General features: G+C 60.1%; 2 protein-coding genes across 2 annotated transcripts; both read left to right on the forward strand.

Moving 5' to 3' along the window:
• Positions 1-1895: 1895 nt before the first annotated feature.
• On the forward strand, positions 1896-9227 carry GML (glycosylphosphatidylinositol anchored molecule like). The gene is made up of 3 exons (XM_039846215.1): positions 1896-1928; positions 2336-2645; positions 8762-9227. The coding sequence occupies exons 1-3, from the start codon at positions 1896-1898 to the stop codon at positions 9046-9048; spliced, it is 630 nt and encodes a 209-aa protein (XP_039702149.1). The 3' UTR covers positions 9049-9227.
• A 3227-nt stretch (positions 9228-12454) lies between these two features.
• On the forward strand, positions 12455-17954 carry LOC120588772 (cytochrome P450 11B1, mitochondrial-like). The gene is made up of 9 exons (XM_039845960.1): positions 12455-12977; positions 13316-13471; positions 14052-14251; positions 14349-14552; positions 14798-14952; positions 16450-16616; positions 17030-17108; positions 17201-17398; positions 17582-17954. Exons 1-9 carry the CDS (start codon positions 12739-12741, stop codon positions 17732-17734), a joined length of 1551 nt encoding a protein of 516 aa, XP_039701894.1. The 5' UTR covers positions 12455-12738; the 3' UTR covers positions 17735-17954.
• The last annotated feature ends 2522 nt before the right edge of the window (positions 17955-20476 follow it).

A 20476-nucleotide genomic window follows, 5' to 3' on the forward strand; every position in this document is an offset into this window, starting at 1 on the left:
CCGCTTCAGCTGTTGTGATAAACGGTCCCCTAGTGCCGCCTGTCACGTGTCCTGAGAATTTATGGAAAGTCTGGTGTCGCGCATCAGCTCACCAGGTTGCTGGGGGACAGTCGCACGTTCCCACAGGGACTGCCTGCCCTCTTCCCTCCCGGAGAGGCAGTGGCAAGCCTGGCCCAATGGCCTGCTCAGGGACCGAGCCCGGTGGGCTGGGTGGGGCAGCTGCAGCACTGGCCAGCCCCAGGCCGCCCCTGGGCCGGCCCTCCCGGGCTTCTGACTAAGAGCCTGGCACGGCTGCATCTCCTGGTCCCGTACCCTGTGCGGGCCGTAACTTCCCTTCCCAGCTCCCACGTCTGCAGGTGTTTCCGGGGAGGCCGCCTCGCTTGTGGCCAAGTGCACGAGATTTAGTCTCCGGGTGATACGAGGCCAGGAAGAGTCGTCTCTGTCCCAGCAGGTCGGACAGTGTAGCTCGTCTCTGGACCCTCAGCTCCAGGAGAGTTTCCCAGTCCGCGTCTTGGCTTGAGCTCATTCCCCGCCCCCTTCCCCAGGCCTGTTCACACCTCGATCGGCAGCTTTCGGCAGAGATGAGTATGACCTGCGCAGGCTCCTTTTAGGAGCACGTGGGCTCCCAGGATCCACCCACTGCAGGGGACTTTACTGGGCCTTTCCAGATCCCCGCAGCCCGTGGAGGCTCCCACTGGGAAAAGTGGCTTGGTCTTTGGGGACCTTGGAGAATGTCGGCCACCCCGGCACAGGCAGCTCTCTGGGTTTATCTTCCCTGCTAGAGCTCCTCGCCTGTGGCCAAACTGAGCGAAGGACCTGGAACGACAGTGGCTCCCCTGGGAAGAGTTCACCCGTCTTTGGAATTGCAGGTCATCCGAACCTGCAACCTCCATGTCTGTCCAAAGGCTCTTAAATTAGGACTGCCACCCCTGTCCGCTGCCCTGGTCTCCGCAGTCTGAGGCGGGTCCGCTGCTCCTTGTCCTTGGTCGTGAACCTGCCTGGAGGCCAAGTGTCCTGGTGGAGGGGGTGTCCCTCGCCATGATTTCTGGTGGCTTTCGTCACATTTCCCAGGACGAGGAAGGTTCACAACCACTCAGAGTGACTTTTCTGCTGGAGGCGTCCAGTCCCATGGTCTCACCCGTGCCGACGCCGGGCCTGCTGTGGAGAAAGCGCTCACTCACACATCGTCTTGAGGCCGAGGCCCAGACCAAGCGGCCTGGCACCTCACGCTGTCCGGCGGCTTCACCCTTTGAGGGTCTCGGTCTCTGCGAGGCTCGCAGACTCCACCTCACATTGTCAGGGGCCCTGGCCTCGTCTCTAGGACCTGTTCAGCTGGCCAGCGTGACTCTAAGCTCTGGGCGCTGGCGATTGGCGCAGGAAGTTGTGTGGTCTGTGTGCACTTTCCAGCTAGGCTTCCCCTACGTCACTCTAACTCTGGGGTGTCTCACCACGTGTCTGAAGCCCTCAGCAGGCGTCCATGAACACACATGAGGGAGTCCGGCAGCACCTTATCTGGATGTTTGCGGCGGAAAGTGTTCAGGGTGTCTGGGGTGGCCGGCCTAGTGGAGAGAGGGGGCCTCTGGGTCACCAGCTACCTGTGCGACCCGCCGTGGAGCAAGTGTGAGATGAGGGGCGGATCGAGAGACGACGACTCGGACGCGTGACGGTGCGAGCAAGGCGAAGGCTTTGGGGAAAGGCTGGCCCCCAGGCCCTGCCTGCGTAGGGGACCTACAGGCGGGAAGGGCGCCGACAGCCACCGCTGGGGGTGCCGGGAGGCCAGAGGCCCTGTGGACGGAGCCCCGCCCTGCTGACATGCGCCCGGCTCCCGCCACAGGCCCACGCTCCTGCGCGACATGCTGCCGCTCTGCGTCTTGCTCCTAGTCACGGGGTTGACCATGGCGCAGAACGAGACGGCTGAGCAAGGAAGGGCTTGTAAGTATCTTCCCTCTCGTGTTGCCTGAGTTTCCTGGGGTCGTTGGAAGGGTACGAGCGCACCTGCCATCGTCTTAGCCAACTGAAAGCTGTATTTTCAGCACAGGTGTTGGGCGCAGGGTGGATTTGGAGAGTGTCCCTGAACAAGGAGAGCGTCACGGGGAGGAAGCTGTCCCCCAAGGCAGCGGCCCGCAGACCTGACAGGGGTCTCTAGCCGTGGCCCTTCCCTGTACGAGGTGGGCAGGAGTGGCCGAAGCCAGGGAGATTGGGCAGGTGCTGGCCTCCGATGACCGTCAGGCCATCTTGCGTGGTGGGCCCTGTCCGCAGAACACAGGGCTCCCTCTCCTGGCTGCCTTGTGTGCGTGTGCCCTAGAGAAGTGTCCTAGAGCTATCCATCCCCTAGAACTGCCGCCAGGAGCAGGTAAAAGCTTCTGCTGGGCTCAGCTTCTGCCCGGGGAGCTGGTCCTGCCCAGACTCGGGGCCCGCGGAAGGCGGAGCTGTGCAGACCTCGGGAAGCCCGTGGGCGCGGGGCAAGGTCGCGGAGTGCTGGGCACAGGGCGGAGGGCGCTCATGTGAGCGGGCGCCCCACGCGGCTTTTTCCTCAGGGACCTACAATCTGAAGTGCCACGACTGCGAGACCATAAACGACTTCAATTGTCCCAACATTAGAGTTTGCGTCTACGAAATTCGGCGCTGTCTGACAGTCTCCATTCGTAAGTACTTGCTCGTCTGTTTTACACCTTTTGATTAGTCACCTGCCTGAGCAGCTTCAGGGGGCAGGGCCAGTCTGCTTTTGTCTCTGCAACCGGCCTGTGACCCTTGGCATGTCCTGCTCCGTGTTGTCAGACGCTCAGCTCAGCCTGGGAAAGGACAGTGTTCTCCGCACTGTCCAGCCACAGGCTTTGCGACGTGAGGTGGCCTGTTGGTAGACAGTCTGCAGTGTCTCCAGGGGGTGGGAGCATTGCTGCACCTCCAGGTCTCACCCCGTGCCAGGCCCTGGGCGTCTGCACAGACACTCCAGTGCAGCCTGGGTGACTCCTCGTCGTGTCCCAACTCTGGTGGTCTGGGAGAGCTTCCAGCTAAGCAGGCCCAAGAAGAGGACGCACCGTGGACTTCTTGGGACAGTTCTTACCACAACGGATGACAAGGCCAAGTGTGGGGTCAGGGGAGAGCCTGACCCTCCAAGATGCTTTTGGCTCTTACGCAGAGACACTCGTCACCTGAGAAAATTGTTCCTCTTGCCAGGGCCCCACCTGGAAGAGCACACATGGCCGGAGGCCCGCACGTGTGTAATTAACCCAGAGGCTGCAGCCAGCATCAGGCCTGACAGGGAGTCTGGTGTAGGGTCTGCTCGGGGCCTGTCTGCGGGCCTCTGCTCTCCTGTGTGTGTGAGTTCTTTGCCGCTTCACATCCCATTCAGTGTTCAAAGCCCCCTGTAAAACAACCCTCTGAATGCCACATCGCCCTCCTACCAACTGCCGTTACCCTGCAGGCATCTGCCAGTTTGGGACAGTTTGGGACACAGGCAGGAGCTACGGATGTGTGCTTTGTCCCTGCAGTGGGCACCTGTTTTCATGTGTGTCTCAGCCAGTTGACATCCAGTGTCGCGCCCAAACCCCCCCTGTGATTCTTACTGTGACTGCAGAACGCCCTTCCGTGGGCAGCTTCAGGAGGCATGAGCGACAAGGCTCGTTACTGACAACCCCTGGAAACTCCAGGGCAGGCCTGGGGTACGGCGAAGAGCTTGCAGTCATGACTAGGGCGAGCTTGGGCCTGGGGTTCTGCTTTCATTGGAGTTGAGGGTAGGGACCTGAGGTTTTGAGAGTTCATTCTTCATTGGTCGATTTAAAACGTAAGACTGGCAATACTTTTATTTGGGACAACATGGACGGGTCTTCAGAACATTCTGTTTAGCGAAATAGGTCGAGTAGAAGACGTCAAGAACCATATGCTTTCACTCCTGGGGTCCAAAACTGAAAGGAACAAATAAACAAAACCAGTAGGGAAACAGAAACTCGCAGACGCAGACGAGAGTTTAGTGGTGACCAGAGGCGAAGGGGAAGGGGGAGGTGGATCAGGGTAAAGGGGGTCAAATAAACGGTGACAGGAGATTTGACGTTAGGTGGTGAACACGCAACGCAATATTCGGACAGCATGTTTTTGAATCGTATACTTGGAACTTACATAATTTTATTAACTGATGTCACCCCAGTGAATTTAATAAATGGACAAAAAAAATTTAAAGGGAGGGAAAAGAACAAATGAGACCCAAATGGTCAGTTATGGAAACCAAGATCTCTAACACAAAGGAGCTGGGGTGGGGGCGGAGGCTCTCCATCTGGTCCGGTGGCCAGCATTGCGTTTATTGGAGATAGCCCCCTGGCAGCGGTGGCCTCTCCGAAGTCCTTGGCAGTTGAACTTAAGTCAGGCACTCGCGTTGCAAAACGGAAGATGGACTTTTGGGGCGACACTGCGGTGCCTGTGTCGCTCCTGAAAGGGGCTGGGAACTGTGTTCCCCAGAATCTCATTCCTGTAGGGCTCTGGGTTCTACTTGGCCAAGAGTGCCCATGTGAGATTTGCAAGGCAGAGGCGAAGCAGAGACTGTTATTCTTGAAAGTCACGGTGTTTGACGCAGTCACAGTGGTCTTAGTGAAGGACACTGGGGGACCCCAGCCTGTTCTCGCACTTATGCTTCAGTCCATCCAGTCATCTATTCCTTTAAACCTAAAGCACAGCTTAAACCCCCAACAGGTGCTCCGAGGACGCACGTGACACATGTCTTCAGGAGTCCCCTCCATGCGGGCCAGAACGGGGGGGACAGAGGCGCGTGGTTTGGCTCCTCCACCCTGGCTCTGCTTCCAGTGGACCTGGCTCTGGACCACCCCTTTCCTCATCAGCCTCCCCTGATAACCCCCATTTCTCTGCCTCCCCCCACAGTTGTGGAAGCTGAACACTTGGATTCAATAACTTATTTCCATAGAGCTTCAGGGGTTCGGTTTTCCTGAATGACCAGGATGAGTATTGGGACAAAGAATCTGCGAGAGCGTTCGAGGCACTGGAGAGTGCAGGATGCTCACGTAGCTCCCCTCAGGACCCTTGCTGATCCCTGGGGCTGGACGAGGTAGTAAGTAAAACCCTCTGTGGGAACTCTGAGTGTCAGACTGAGCGTCCACCCTCACTCGGAATCAGCGAGGCACTGGTGGACAGATGGACACGCATCCTGTGGGGCAGAACAGATACCCTAGAAATAGCCGCCCCCCCCAAATACGCCCAAGCAACTCCGGACAAAGATGCAAAAACAATTGATGAGGAATAGCTTCTTCAGCATCTTCAGGCAAGAGTGAACCTCAATCTAAACCTCAGATTCGTATTGAAAACTAACAGATGGACTTAAATATAAAAGGTGAAACTCTAAAAGTTTTGGAAAAAGGAGAAATCTTTGGTACCTAAAGCTAGACAAGGAGCTGTTAGACTCGATGGGGAAGCATGACCGAGAGAAAGAAAATTGGTGACTCTAGACCTCCCCCAGCTCTACGTATTTTTCTACTTGAAAGACCCTATTCAGAGGATTTAAAAGAAAAACAAAACCAACTACCGACTAGGAGAAAGTACATGCGAACCACATACCCAACGGAGGACTAATATCCGTCTCCGGTACACGGGGCTCCCAAAATGCAACAGTGAAGATGCGGCCAGTCTCACCAGAGAATGGGCAGTGGATTCACACGTGGCACGTAAGCACGTCAATAGACTTTCAGCGTCTTTATCCACGAGAGAAATTCAAATTAAAACAGCAGTTAGATATCAGGAATCGGAGTGGCCAAATGAAAAGTAGTGAGCGCATCAGATGCTGGCCGGGATGCAAAGAAGCCAGACTGTCCATTCGTCGCCAATGACGGGGACAAGGTGCAGCCAGTGTGGAAACAGAGTGGCAGTTGCTTTAAAAACTAATCGTGCACCTACTGTAAGACCCCGAAATTGCACCTCTGAGGATATTTCCCAGAGAAATTAAAACTTAACACCGCACAAAAACATGCACATCAGTGTCTTCGGCCATCGCTTTGGTAATAGGCCAAACCTGGGGACTCCCCAGATGCCCTGTGGTGGCAGAGGCAGGAGGCGGAGCAGAGCATAGACGCCCCCGCCTCCCGAAGCGAACATCCAGGGAATTCTGCTCGGTGGAAAAAGGCAGTCTCCAAAGGTTCCTTTTATGTAACATTCTAGAGATGACAAACTTACAGAAATGCCCAGCAAATTTGTTGTGTGGGGTCGCGGTCAAGGGATCTGGGTGGAAGAGGCCAGCGTGTGCATGCGACGGATTTTGGTGGTGGCGAAACTTGCTCTCCTCACTATTTGGAATGGTAATCGCCCAGTAGTTGTGATATTGCATGGAAGTTTTCCAAAATGTTACCTTGATGTTACCTGTAACTGAGTAAAACGCCGGTCCCCAACTTTCTCGACATCAGGGCCCGGCGCTCCCATGAGAATCTAAGGCCTGACGATCTGAGGCGGGGCCGAGGCGGCGATGCCGGCGCTGGGAAGCGGCTGCAGACACAGATGAAGCTTCACTCACCTGCCCACCACGTGTGTGTGTGACAAGTTAGTTGCGAAGGTTAAATGCTCACGGATCTATAAAGGGCAAGGAAGGGCGAAGGCGCCTTGAGGAAGAAGAACACGGGTAGGATTTGCACTCTTGGCATCGAGAGTATTTGTATAGCTTCCTTCGGACAATGCAGTGTTCGTGTCAGGATTGAAAAATGCACCAACGGGAGAAAAGAGACCTCGGAAAAAGCCACGTACGTCTGGTCACGTGCTTGCTGACATGGTGGCCCTGCGACGAGGTGGGGAGTGGCACTCGTGTCTGCGAATCAGCCGTGGATGGATGAGAGATCACGCATAATAGCGACACCGTGCGAAAGAAGCAGCTTCTGGTGGTTTGTAGATCTCAGCGTAAATACGAAAAGTGAAAACCATTTTCAAAGAAAATGTAGAAGAATATGTCCTTTGGATAATAAAGAATTTTTAAAAAACTGAACAAAACTGCTAGTCACATCAGAAAAAAATTGATAAATGAGATCACACAAAAATGCGCAACTCTGCCCCTGAGGATACACTAATCCGCCAGCACGCCAGCCACAGGTGCACAGAGACCACTGCCAAACACACACCTGCGCAGGGCCTCCCTGCCGACGAGAGAGCGCGCTCCTCCCCGCGAACCGTGGCGGAAAAGCAGACCAAGCAGCGGGAACTGACGCAATGCCCGAGGGCGGTTCACCAGAGAGCGACACCGAATGGGTCGGAAAAATAAGAACGGTCGTTCGGCATCACTCTTCTTGGCCGAAAAGCGACTTAAGACCTCACCACAGTAACACCAGGAGGATGACACACCTTGAAAGCGACCAGCAGGGCACGACGTGCGCACGACCCTCTGCGGCATTGGTAGCACGACCAGGCTGCAAGGCACACCAGGACCTGCGCCAGCCGCAGCACCGGGCGGGGACACGAGTCAGACAGGCACTCGGCCTCGCTCAAGACGAGGACAAGAAGAGCCACTGCTGTGCGGGGGGGTAGATGCAGCCGGAAACCACCTTAACGTCCTTCAGCGACCAGCTGTCGCCTGCTCGTCAGCAGCAGAGCACACAGCTGCAGAAGAGCTACGTGCGACAGCGCCCGGCCACGGGGCTGGAGCCCGCGGCACCAAGGGGACAAAAGCCGGATGCGAGAGCAGTGTCGGAGGTCATTCTCCTGGAGTTCAGGAAGAGGCCAAACGATGTGCAGGCCTCGAAGTCCAGGCGCTTCTCATCTGTGGCCTTGACGCTTCGAGTCCCACCTGGAGGGACGGACGTGGAATTCGGAGGTTTCGTGCGGTTGTGTTTCTTGAGCTGGACGCTGCTGCGGGGACAGGCGCGGTGCGGGAAAGGCCGTGAAGCTGTCGACTGACGATCACGAGCTCTCGTGTGGAACACGGGACTTTGCAAACCCCTTTATGTGAGAAATGGCCAGGTGAGCGGCTGGAGCTTGGTATCGGTCCTTGCGGGTGTTGAGGCGAACCCAGAGCCGCGAACGGGGAACGCCACCGTGGTAGGTTCCAGGGGAGAGCGTCCAGGCGAGCCCCGCGGGGCTGCGAGGGGAGTGGCACCCGTGCATGGGACTCAGGCATTCTAGGAGGAGGCCTCGGGTGGAGCCTGGGTCGGGTGTCACTGGTGGGCCACGGCCGTGGGGCTGGCTCACCAGTGGAAGTCCTCACAGTTTCGGGGGACCCTACTTGGGTCGGCACATCTAGTGTGTGAGGCGGAGCGGGGCAGCGTCAAGGGTGCATCAGCGTTTAAAAGTAGGGCCAGGAGCTGGGGACTCCAGGCTGAGGGGCCCAGCAAGGATCTCATCCTAAAGAGGCCACACCAACCGCAGGACATCACCGAGGATACACTGACCGTGGACTCCCCTTGAGGCTCGGCATGGTCTTGGTGCGTGAGCTAAACGTGGTCCTGCTGTGCGTTGTTCCTGGAGCCCAGAATCCTCGTGACAAAGAATGAACAGGGCGTTTCCTTAGCGTGGCCCCGTGACAGGGTGCTGCGTAGCACTTAGCGAGGGCCAGAGCAGAGATGAGGGGGCTGTGCAGATGGAAAGCCATCCCTGGGGACGCTGCTCATGGAGTGACCAGACCCTCTGGCAGACTTGGATGTTCTTTCTCAGTCACAAATTCTATGACGTGGTAACATTCGAGGGTGGAGAGTGTGGGTTGCAGCGAGTTACGATGAACGTGCTCTGATATTTGCAAGCAGAATATGTGAACTTGATGATCGCCATTTCTTCTCATCTGTTCTTTTAGGTTTGAGCAATCGCGAATTACTCGTTTACAAGAACTGTACGAGCAACTGCACGTTTCTGTATAAGGCAGAAACGCCTCCTGAAGCCCCGAGAATGGTGACGACAAATAATTTCTATTGGGTGCGTTGCTGTAACTCCATGACTTGCAACGAAGGAGGGCCCACCCTCGAGAGAGACATCTTAACCGAGGAGACGGTCGAGGAGGAGATCGAGGGCGCCGTGCGCTTCGGGGAGTCAACGTCCTTCTTGATCTTTGTCTCCACCCTGGTCAGCAGTGTGTTGACGTGAGACGCCCTCTTTGGAGGGTCTCATCTCGACCCTCACCCCATTCCTGAGCGCAAGTTCACCCTTCTTTGCTCTCTGTGAACCAGAGACACTGACTCCCAGGGCCCCGCACTGGCGTGTTCCCCATTCACGGCTTATTTCGAGAGAGAATAAAGAACATCATCATTTGAGCGCTGCGAACTCGGAGTGCTTTGTGGTTTTAGTATCCGATGTGTTTTGTCTTTGGCCATCGTCTCGCACGTAGACCAAAAACATCTCGCCACTTCAGCATCAGAGATCTAGATAGAGATGCCTGCCTTCTATGGATGTCATTGTCCCCGCCCCTTCTCATAAACACCCCTCGCCTTCGTCTCCTTACCCATAACATGTTTGGGTTTCTGCCCAAATCGGGGCTTCCCAGTCGCTTTTCTCTGGGATTCAAACGAATGCCTCTTGGCCCACTTTGGCCTTTTGCCTTCAGGTTAACAGATCGAAAGTACACGTTATGGAGATGGTCACACCCCAGGCAACCAGCGACCTAGAGGAGACAGCCGCACGCGTGACGTTCGGAAGGGAGACACGAGAGCGTTTTCAGGGGACAGGACGAGGAGAATCCCCGCTCTCTGCCCTCTTCCTTAGGGCAGAGAGCGGGGATTCTCCTTGCCAAGTGCTCAACAGGCCCCCTAGACGGATGGAGAGGCGAGAGCAGCCACAGGGGCAGCTGGACGCGTCTCACAAGCCCCCGGCTTTCAGTGGCTTCTCAAGTGACCACCTGGAACAGCGGCATCAGGCAAGGTCAAGGGCATTGCAGGAGAGAAAGCGTCAGGTTTACACACCTGCCTGGCTTAGGCCGTGTGGATTCAGCTTCTAATGGCGAGATTGAATAAAACCTTTCTCACCTTCGATGCTCCGCCCCATCCCAAGCTGACTAGCCAGGTGGGTGGCAGAAGAGGTATAGGAAGCAGCAGAGACACACGCACGCGCACACCTCCCAATGCTCTCTCCGGCCCGATGGAGACCCAGACTCAAGCAGTGAGCTTTGCATGTTTAAACGTGAAGGACCACGGAGGATGTAAACAAAATGACGGAAGCGAGGCACAGAGGTAGGCGATGACCCCAGGGAGGAAACAGGAAGCACTCGGACGCGGCGTGTGGACAGCCGGTGGGTCCTGTAAGGCGCCTGCGGCGTCTGTGGCATCAGAGGCTCCGGTGGGGACGGGCCCGGGGAGCTGGGCAGCCGCGGTGTGCGCGCAGGGCGGCTGTGCTCGGGGCGAAACGCGGGCCTTGGCTCGTTGGGGAAAGCCTGACTCCAGACCCAGGGCACCCGCGACCGCGAGGCAGGCCCTGTTCTTGGTCCGGCTGGGAAGCGGCAGCGGGCCAGCAGCGGCAGGCCCACAGCCTGCACGTGGCCTTTCTTTTCTCCCAGAGCCGCCGACGGGGGCCGCGCAGGATGCCCTGGCCCCAAGTAAGCGGGAGCCGCGGTCACTTGCTGACCCTTGCACTGTGTGGCATTTGTTTTGCTGGTCGGCTGAGGGTGGTCACACAGCAGCGTGAACCCCGTGTGGGTGGGAGCCACACGTCTGCGTGGAGCTCTGCATCTCCCCTGCCTGGACAGTGGTACAGCGCTTCCTCGTCTGCACAGACCTGGGGCCTGGGGGCCCTGCCCTCAGCCGATACAGCCCAAGAACGGGAGAGGCCACTGTCCACGTGACGGACCAGCCAGCTGGGCTCTGCCCCACCAACCCAGGGGAGGGGGGTGGTCCTGCTCTGGGCAGGGAGGAGGGCTGACCCGGACCCGTGCCCACAGGAGCCCACACATCCCAGCTTCTGTGCAGAGACAGGGAGGAGGCCTGGCGTGCCCCTCCACTGTCTTCGTGACAGCGGACCTTGGGAACATCTGCCACATTCAGGTCACTTTGCCCCTAGCCTCGCCCCGTGATGCCTCTGACCTGTGTTCTTGTGCATACACCACCGGCAGGTGCTCAGCAGGGCAGAGGGTCAGGACTGAGGACCGCCCCGCCCCCCCAGGCACCTCTGTGCGCTCAGGCGGCGGGCGGAGTGGCACGGGGCGCAGGACGTGGAGCACCTTCCGCGCTGTCCGCGTCGGAGCCGAGGCTCTGCAGGAGAGTCCTGGGACCCTCCAGCTGGCTCACGGCTGGGGGTCTGGGAGGCACCAGGACCTCAGCACTAGGACAGGAGCGTTTGGTGCTGGCACATCCTGGTCACAGCCGTCTCCGCAGTTCCCCTGGACAGGAGAGGTGGCTTCGGGGGCCGACCCGCATCCCCAGCTTCCTTGGGGCACGCTGCATTGGGTCATGGAAAGCTGGCACATGTCTACAGCCCCAAGAGCCCCAAGAACAGGCCAGAAGAGAGCGACGGGGTGGGGTGGCGGGCAGCACAAGGGGTGTCTGGCGAGGCTGGGCTCATGCACCCATGCGTCAAGGGCAGGCTGCACTCCAGCCGCGTCCCTGCCCAAGGACATCTGGGGCTGAGGCGCATCACGCATCTCCACCGGCTGAAGGCGTCATGGCAGGGTCTGACCCACGGCCGCAGCTGAAAGGGCCCCCAGGAAGGATCAGGAGCGGGCAGCGGGCTGGAGTGCAGTGAACGAGGACCACCACCCAGGGCCTGCCCCTCCCTGCTGGGACTCACACGGCCCCCGCGTCCGGCCTTCAGAATCAGAGCCGCGGCCCCCCTGCCCCAGGCTGCCCTTCAGGCCACCCAGAGAGGGCACGGGGCCCTGGGCCTGTCTTCTCATCTGAAAGTGGGGATGGCGATGGCCATACCTGTCTCGGGGGGATGCTGCCGGACGTCGGTGAGACAGCGGGACCGAACGCGCGCCGGCCCTCCCCGGGCCTGCCCAGCTGTGTGCCTGCCAGGGGAGTCCAGGGGCTCGGGAGCCATGGCCACGCCCATCCCAGCCGCCATGCTCCTGCCCTTGGCCGGAGCTGGGAGACTGCACCCCTGAGAGCCCACTGCGGGGCGGGCAAGGAGGGCACGTCCGCCGAGCACAGAGCCCCATGCAGGGCAGGTGGGGACAAAGGCCAGCGGCACCCGTCATCTTTCGGCCACCCCGCCAGCCCCCCAGATCTCCTGGGTCTTCACTGCCCCTTAGCCGGACCAGAAAGACGGGGCCCCGGCCGCCCTGCTGCCACCCCGAGTCGTGTCTCTGGATTCTTAACTTCCTCCAGGGGGCTAAACGCCCTCACTCGGAGGGACCCTTGGTGGCCCCAGGCTGCACTCCCCACTGCCAGCATGAGGCATGGGTCCACAGAACGTGCGTGCGTGGAACGGCCGGAACGCACAGCCCGCCTCGCTGCTTCCTGCTCTGGTCCTATTTTTATCCAGGAGATAAAAATACCCAAGGCTCCCGGTCATCTCTCGATAAGACAAGGGGCTCATCCCTCCTGCTTCTCTCACACATGGAGAGGACGGAGGGGCCCCGCGTCCGCCCCAGCCTGCTTCAGGCCCCTGTCCTCCACCCGCGCCTGCTCTGGACGCCCGCCACTGCAGGCCTTGCGCAACTGTGGGCCAGGCGGCCGGCCAACTCCACTTCCTCCGCGAGCTGGAGGCCTCTGGCCCTGACCCTGTCCCGGGCTTCCTGGCCCAGTCCAGGGACGGCCACTTTCTCCCGTGACGCCATCAGCCTGCCAGGCCAGGCCAGGCCTCCCCATGAGATAAAAGGCCGGGGCCGAAGGGTGGAGGGTCACAGGCATGGCGCTGCGGGCCAGGGCAGGCGTGTGGAGGGCAGCGCCCCGGCTGTCCCCGGGCTGGGCCCGCGCGGTGGGCGCCGCAGCAGTGGCAGCCCCCAAGGCGGTGCTGCCCTTTGAGGCCATCCCCCGGTGCCCAGGCAACAAGTGGGTGAGGGCGCTGCAGGTCTGGAGAGAGCAGGGCTTCGAGGACCTCCACCTGCAGATGCAGCAGACCTTCCAGGAGCTGGGGCCCATCTTCAGGTGACGCCCTCCCTGCCTGCCCCGCTGAAGGCGCCTGACTCCCCACGCACTGGCTGCTGGGTCTTTGCAGGGTGCCCTGTGCTGCCGTGACCCCGCCGGGCACCTGTGCCCTGCACCCTCGGGAAGGCGGGCCTGGTGGTGGAGGGGCTGCGCCCTCGACAGTGGAGCCCACGGCTCTTCGTGAGGACGGAGCGCCCCACGGCTCAGTGCTGACGGCGCAGCGCAGACGCGAGAACGGGCGGGAGGGTGCGCCTGCTCAGGACCACGGGCCGGGGGGCGGGGCGGGCCCGGGTGGGGCAGACAGGCCCTGGTAGCAGGGCTTCGACTCTGTCCCACAGGTACGACGTGGGAGGGAAGCACATTGTGTATGTGACGTTGCCCCAGGATGTGGAGAGGCTCCAGCAGGCGGACAGCTGCCAGCCCCAGCGGACGGTCCTGGAACCCTGGCTGGCCTACCGACAGCAGCGCGGGCACAAGTGTGGCGTGTTCCTGCTGTGAGAGCGCGTCTGCGTGCAGAGGGCCTACCAGCTCGGACGAGCGCCCGTCCGGGCGGTCCCGCGTGCCCTGGGCTGGGGAGGGGAGCGAGGCCACGCCAGGGGCCCGAGCAAGGCCGGTCCTTCGGCCTGCAAAGCAGCAGCTGCCACTCGGGAGCACCCACTCCATGCAGGCCTCTCCCGCAGGTCGGCCTCCTGCCCTTCTACAGGTCAGGGGGCCCAGGCCTGGAGAAGGGGAGTCGCTGGCCAGGGGCACACGCTGGCATGTGCTGGAGCCTGAGGGTCCACCAGGTTGTCAGCCTCCATGTGGGGACCCGTGGGTCCTAGAGTTGAGGCAAACTTCCCTCAGGTGGGAGAGCCCCAGGCCCCATCGCAGACATGCGTGCCCCGGGCACAGCACACTGAGGCCTCCACGGAGGAGGGTGGTCTGGCCCGGCTGGAAGGCGGCCAGCCTGGCCAACTAGAGCCAGAGGCAGCTCCCTGCCTCGCCTGTGTCCCTTTGGGGATGAGGAAGATGGCCACAGAGCTGGGGGCCAGCTGTTGGCTCGGGCTGCCCTGAAGCTTGCTCTCTGCTCTACAGAAACGGGCCCGAATGGCGCTGGGACCGACTGCGGCTGAACCCGGATATGCTGTCGCCGCAGGCCGTCCAGAAGTACATCCCCATGGTGGACAAGGTGGCGAGGGATTTCTCTGCGGTCCTGATGTCGAGGGTGCTGCAGAATGCCCGGGGGAGCCTCACCCTGGACATCCAGCCCAGCATCTTCCGCTACACCATAGAAGGTATGCACTCCGAGGGCAGGGGCCGGCTCAGGAGCCACAGCAGGCGGCCGGGAGGCCCTGGGCTGCTGTCTGCTCAGCGGCCCCCTGCTCCCCACAGCCAGCAACTTGGTCCTCTTTGGAGAGCAGCTGGGCCTCCTTGGCCGTAGCCCAAGTCCAGCCAGTCTGAAATTCATCCATGCCCTGGAGGCCATGTTCAAGTCCACCGTGCAGCTCACATTCATGCCCAGGAGCCTGTCCCGCTGGACAAGCCCCAGGGTGTGGAGGAAGCACTTTGAAGCCTGGGACTACATCTTCCAGTATGGTGAGGGCCGGGGGCCGGGCTGTGCAGTGTGGCAGGGATACGGGGGCCCGCAGTCTGGGGGTGAGCTGAGGCTGTGCAAAGGGCCATGGCTTCTTCTTGGGCCCTAAGGCAGTTGGCAGGGCTGGGCTGACCAGGGGACTTGGGTGGGAGACATAGTCGGGTGCCAAGGGCTGGCGGGTAGGAGGGCGACCGGAGGCAGTGCCCTCCACCTCCAAGCCCAGGGCGCTCTCTCTCTGTGCCCACAGCCAACACTTCCATCCAGAAAATCTATCAGGAGCTGGCGCTCGGCCGCCCACGGCAGTACAGCGGCATCGTGGCAGAGCTGCTCCTGCAGGCGGACATGACTCTGGATTCCATCAAGGCCAACTCCATCGACCTCACTGCCGGGAGCGTGGACACGGTCAGGCCAGCCGCCAGCCCGGCCCGTAGAGCACGGGGCCTGCCTCACTGCAGGCAGCGTCCTCCCGCACCAAGCCTGTGCCTCCAAGACCTCCCGCCTTAGACCACGGCTTCTGAACTGCTGGGAGGCTTTGAGGGCAGGGTGCACGAGAGCGACTCTCAAAGGGGAGGGTTTGCAATTACTTGTGGGGGAAACCAGGCTCCAGGCAGACCGCGGGGTGCCCAGGCCTGGGAATGGACAGCAGTGCGGGCCCCATTTGGATGATCAGGGTTTGGGGACGAGGAGCATGTCCAACAAACAGCCAGAGGGCTGCACAGGGGACCCTGACCGGTGATAGATGATATCTCCCGTGTGGGTGACAGGCTGGTGGTGACAGGCTGGTGGTGACAGGCTGAGAAGCACAAGGTTCCACCTAGAAGAGAAAGCAGATGGCAGCACAGCACGGCGGGCGGGGCGGGCCCCAGGGTGCAGCGTGCAGCGCAGGCTTCCGCTTCTGAGCCCAGCCTCCACCCGCCAGCGTCTCTGAGGGCTGTTCTGGGCCTGGCTCCTGGGATGCTGGGTACAGGCACAGACCCGTGGGGGAGAGGCTCGCTGAGCAGAGCCTGAGAGGTTGCCATGTGGTGAGAGAGCCGGGAGGTGGGGGTGGGGACATGTGCCTCGGCGGCGGGCAGCTCTGGGCAGGCTTACTGGAAGCGGGAGACTTCCAGCTGAATGTGGAAGAACCACACAGAAGTTAGGCCGCAGAGAGGAGGCAGGGAGGGCAGCGGCCCAGGGCAGGGTACACAGTAGACAGCGAGGGAAGGCAGTGAGGCTGAGTGGGGGACACATAGGCCGAAGAGCTCAGGACCCCTGGAAGGAAGGGCCTCAGGCTCCAGGCCTGTACCCAAGGCTACAGGATGCCAGTGAGGAGAGCATCTGGGTCAGATTTCTGCCCCTTAAGGGTCCCTCATGCACCCCAGGGCACAGCAGGGAGGCCACTGTCACAGGTCAGGAGATACCAGGGGGCCCGGTGCCATGAGGATGGGATTAGGAGACAGTCTCTCAGATCTCAGGCTGGGCTGGGGGACGCCTCTCCCTGCCCATGGAGACAAGCCAGGAAGAGGAACCGGTTGGGGTCTGGCCTGGCTGCAGACACCCAGAGGTGACAACCCACTGGGAGCAAATGGACCTGGGGCTCCAGACCCCACCCCAAGCAGACAGCAAGGCTGAGCCCCTCCAGGAGCCCAGAGGAGGGAGAGAGCCAGGCAGGAGGAGGCCTGGGTCTCCCCCGAGAGGAGGGACGCTTTCTCTGAGGGACTCAGGAAAAGTAGAGGAGGTGGGGTGTTAGGATCTCGAGGTCTCAGCTCCCTGGGTCTGTCCGGCTCCGGGCATGCACATCACCATGGGTCTGAGATGACCTGCCCCCAGGGGAAGACCATCTTCCTGGGAGGGGCGTCCTGAGGGCCGAGATGCTCGGCCTGTGCCAAGGTCTGAGCCCTGTGCCCATGGCTCCTGCAGACGGCCTACCCCTTGATGATGACCCTCTTTGAGCTGGCTCGGAACCCTGAGGTACAGCAGGCCCTACGTCAGGAGACCCTGCGGGCCAAGGTCGCAATCTCTGAAAATCCCCAGAGGGCACTCACGGAGCTGCCCCTGCTACGGGCTGCCCTCAAGGAGACCCTGAGGTAAGTGTGGCTCGCCGGACCGCCCCAGCCGCTCTGGCCCAGGGTCTGGGAACAGCGCTCTCCGGAGCTCACTGCCAGACCCCGGGGCGCCAAGCACCACTGCCCAGGATGCATCCCTCGCATCTCGCCTTCTCCTCCTTAAAAGATGGGGGCGCTTCGTCCGTCCTCCAGGATCCCACTTCAACCTCCTGGGTGCCAGCCCAGGCCATGTCCTCCTTGGCCCAGGGCTGCTCAGACTGGGGCAGCTTTGGCCGAGCTCAGGAGGTGCATGAATGCAGCTGCTCAGTGCCAAAGGGACCTGAATTGGGGGCAGTTCCTTTTGGCTGGTGTGTCCTGAACTAGGAAGGCTGCAGAAGGGAGGAGTGGGGCGCCCTGTCCCCGCTGAGGACCCTGTTGGATGCCCCCACCCATAGGCTGTACCCCGTGGGTATGACTGTGGAGCGACAGGTGGGCTCAGACTTGGTCCTGCAGAACTACCACATCCCAGCTGGGGTGAGTGCGGGGCCACAGTCCCTCCAGCAAACAGCGGACCTGGTTTACCCTCCCCCACCCGGCTGACGCAGCCCCTCCCCACCCGTCTGCAGACGTTGGTCTACGTGCAACTCTACTGTCTGGGTCGAAACCCTGCCGTGTTCACAAGGCCTGAGCGCTATCATCCCCAGCGCTGGCTGGACAACAGGGGCTCCAGCACCAGGTTCCCTTACCTGAGCTTTGGCTTTGGCCCGCGACAGTGCCTGGGGCGGCGCCTCGCGGAAACCGAGATGCTGCTTCTGCTGCACCACGTGAGCGGCCTGGGCGGCGCTTGCGCGGGGGGCGAGGCGGGGCGCACTAGGCGGCCAGGGCGGGGACCACAGGCTTCTCCTTTTGCTGCGCCCGCCCGCGCCCACGTAGTAGGCCCCTGGGAGGCTGGGCCGGGACCACCCGGCTGACCAGTCGGCCGCATGGAATCCGCGCCTCTGTCCTAGGTGCTGAAAAACTTCCAAGTGGAGACGCTAACGCGAGAGGACGTGAGGATGATCTACCGGTTCATACTGATGCCCTCCACCCTCCCGCTACTTACCTTCCGGGCCATCGACGCACTGCCGGGCCAGCCACGCGACCAGACCTCCTCCCCCTGACCCTAGGCCACTCCTGTTTTCTCCCATGGGCCCTGCTTCCTGAGCCACACCCCTGTCCCGCCAGTACCACAAATGGAACAGCCGAGGCCCTCTGAGGTCAGGCTTCGCCGGGCTGTGCAGCAAGGCTGGGGCAGAGCTGGGGATAAGTCTTGGCTGCAGGTGCAGGTTATGTGCTCATTCCCACAGAGCCTTCTCTAGCAAGGAAAGCCATCCGTCACCCCAGCACCAGCTCCAGGCTCCTCGTGTGTCCACCCAAGGGGCCTCCCATTTTTCTCCTGAACTCCTGCCAGGCGTCTCACGATGCTCTCTGTCTCTGACTCCCCCCCCAGCCTGGGGAGATGACGGTTTAGGTCCCATGTCCCATGGCTCGTTGCCATTTCCAATGTCACGCTTCTTGTCTGCAACGCTCTTGCCTAGAGTTGACCTTAAGGCTGGGTTGTTATTTGTCCACCTCCCTGTTGTGCTCAGACTATGTAGGCTCTTCCTGGCAGTGCCAGCTTTCTGTGACCGTGGCTGAATCTCCCAACCAAAGGCCTGGGTGGGCAGGTCACCAGCAGCATTTACTAGAAGAACGACCACCAAAGAGCTGACGAGGACATCTGAGCCAACGATCCCCATCCGAAAGCAGTGAAGGATGGTGAACCCCAGGCTGACATCAGGGTGACTACGGAGAAGCCTCTAGAAGAAGGGGGTGGGCCATTTGCACGACGCAGCCACGTGTAGCCACACGCTCCCTTAAATAAAGTCCTCTGTCTGAAGTGCTGGCTACCTCCGCACACTGACCCACAGCAGAGGGCCATCCTGACCTTGTGGGTGGAAGAGGCTTCGAACAGCTGAGAGCCGCCTGGGGTCTCCCAGCTGGCAGGAATGAGCAGTCTGTCCCACACCATGTAGGGCCAGGTGACCCCCACCCCCCACACGCAGGGATCCTGGAGGCAGGGTGGGGTGATGGGCTTGTTGCACTCTCCCGCCCTCCCCACCCCCCTCTCGACTGGTGGGAACCAGGCACTCAGTTCGCACCCAGGCAGTAAGCGGGGAGGGGCTGCACTTCTGGCTGCACCAGTGCTGCCGGCACCCAGCCTCCCCAAAGGCACCCTGGTGGATCCCCAGACACCCTGGTGAGGGAGGGAGTTCGCACGCCCCTCAGCACTCCACCCACAGCAGAAGGGGCCTTCCTCCGCCCTGGTCAGGCGCTGCTGACACGGATTTGGAGAATCACAGAGGCTCTGTAGAGAAAGTTCCAGGCTCTGTAGGCACACAGGCCCAGGCTGGAGCCCTGGCTCACCACGAGGGCCAGCCCTCAGTCCATCTGAGCTTCAGTCTCTTCGTGTGGGGACTCTGGGTAGCGCCAAGTCCCACCTCACCAGGCCCTGCGAGGACATCGCGAGATTGGTGTTTGGAAAGCTCTCAGTTCTCTGCCTCCACAAGCACTCAATAAATGAGAATTTCTTCTCCCGCCTCTCAAAAGTCACTTTGATATTTGTGGCCCCGCTCTGTGGTGAGCTGGTGACGTGTGGGGGCAGGCATGGAATTAAAATGAAGTCGCCCCGGGGCACACGTGTGCCACTCTGCAGAGCTGGGCATGCGTGTGCGCATGACCGTCATGGCGGAGGCCCAGAGCATGCCATTCACTCACCCCAGATCCTCACTCAAAGAACTACTCAGAATCTGCTGCAAAAAAAACCAGGAAAGCGAGCCCAAGATGAGAGACATGAAATGGAGCGTGAGCACGGAAGTCGATACAGTTACGTGGATGCACTGAATCCATCCTGACTGCAGAGAGGCTGGATGGCACAAGTCCTGTGAACAGCAGAGAGGTCATAGCCCCTCAGTAACTAGCTTTGAAATAGTTAGAACATTCCAGATGTGATTGCCTGTTGTGGTGTATACTCTTCACCAGTGGTGAGATTCAGCCCCTCAGCCTTCAGCACATGCCGAGGACGGTTCCACCCTCAGCGGCAGGGCTCCTGGACATTCGGGGCTCCCTTAGATAACCTCTGGTGTGACCCAGAAGCCTGAGTCCTGGTTTTAGCTAGAACCATGTGAGCTTAGAAAAGCCCTTTTACTCCTTCTGGTCCTCCAGATTCTCCTTCGATCTGCAGAACAATATGGAAGGAGTGACAATAGGAGCGACAGTAGGATCGCCTTAATGTATCCGCCACTAATGACATCGCATCCATATGTGTCACCTGCTCCGTACTTCATATGGGTTCCATGCTAAAGTGGATAATGTCATTATCCCATCTTATCGACTAGCAAATGCAGGCCTGGAAAATGCAGGTATTTGCTCACGGACACAGGACTCATGTAGGGGACAGTGGGGATTGGAACCCTCGTTCCTGTGACTACAGGGCCCGAACTCCTCCTGGACTGGCCCAAATGCCAGGCAGGGGACAGGGCTCCTGCCAGTGTGGGTCTGGAGGCCAGGGCCATGAAGAGGGGCAGCTCGGGGGAGACATCCCCAGGTGGACAGTGGGTACTTGGCACATCTACTATATGCCCAGTACTTTTATAGGTTCGGGACATAGAACAGATTCCAAAGCAGATCAAACCCTTTGCTTCATGGAGTTTGTGTTCTAGTCAGGGAGACAGGAACAGACAACTACCCATGGTATGTGGAAAGCTCTCAGTTCTTCAAGGCACATACCAGGGGCCAGGGGCAGGTGTGAATGGCCTAGTGGCCTCTCTCTGGTAAGGTCGTCATCTTTTGCCTTAATTCCAAGTTTTGATTTTGTTTTCTTA

The sequence above is a fragment of the Pteropus medius genome, unplaced genomic scaffold (genome assembly GCF_902729225.1).
Source record: "Pteropus medius unplaced genomic scaffold, Ma_sr-lr_union100, whole genome shotgun sequence".
Lineage (NCBI taxonomy): Eukaryota > Metazoa > Chordata > Mammalia > Chiroptera > Pteropodidae > Pteropus > Pteropus medius.

Coding starts and splice junctions, on each gene's coding strand:
- GML (XM_039846215.1), top strand. CDS start 1,896: ATGGCGCAGAACGAGACGGCTGAGCAAGGAAGG. Junction 1,929..2,335: donor AGACGGCTGAGCAAGGAAGG/GCTTGTAAGTAT, acceptor TCCATCCCCTAG/AACTGCCGCCAGGAGCAGGT. Junction 2,646..8,761: donor CTGTCTGACAGTCTCCATTC/GTAAGTACTTGC, acceptor CTGTTCTTTTAG/GTTTGAGCAATCGCGAATTA.
- LOC120588772 (XM_039845960.1), top strand. CDS start 12,739: ATGGCGCTGCGGGCCAGGGCAGGCGTGTGGAGGGCAGCGCCCCGGCTG. Junction 14,553..14,797: donor GGACTACATCTTCCAGTATG/GTGAGGGCCGGG, acceptor CTGTGCCCACAG/CCAACACTTCCATCCAGAAA. Junction 14,953..16,449: donor CTGCCGGGAGCGTGGACACG/GTCAGGCCAGCC, acceptor TGGCTCCTGCAG/ACGGCCTACCCCTTGATGAT.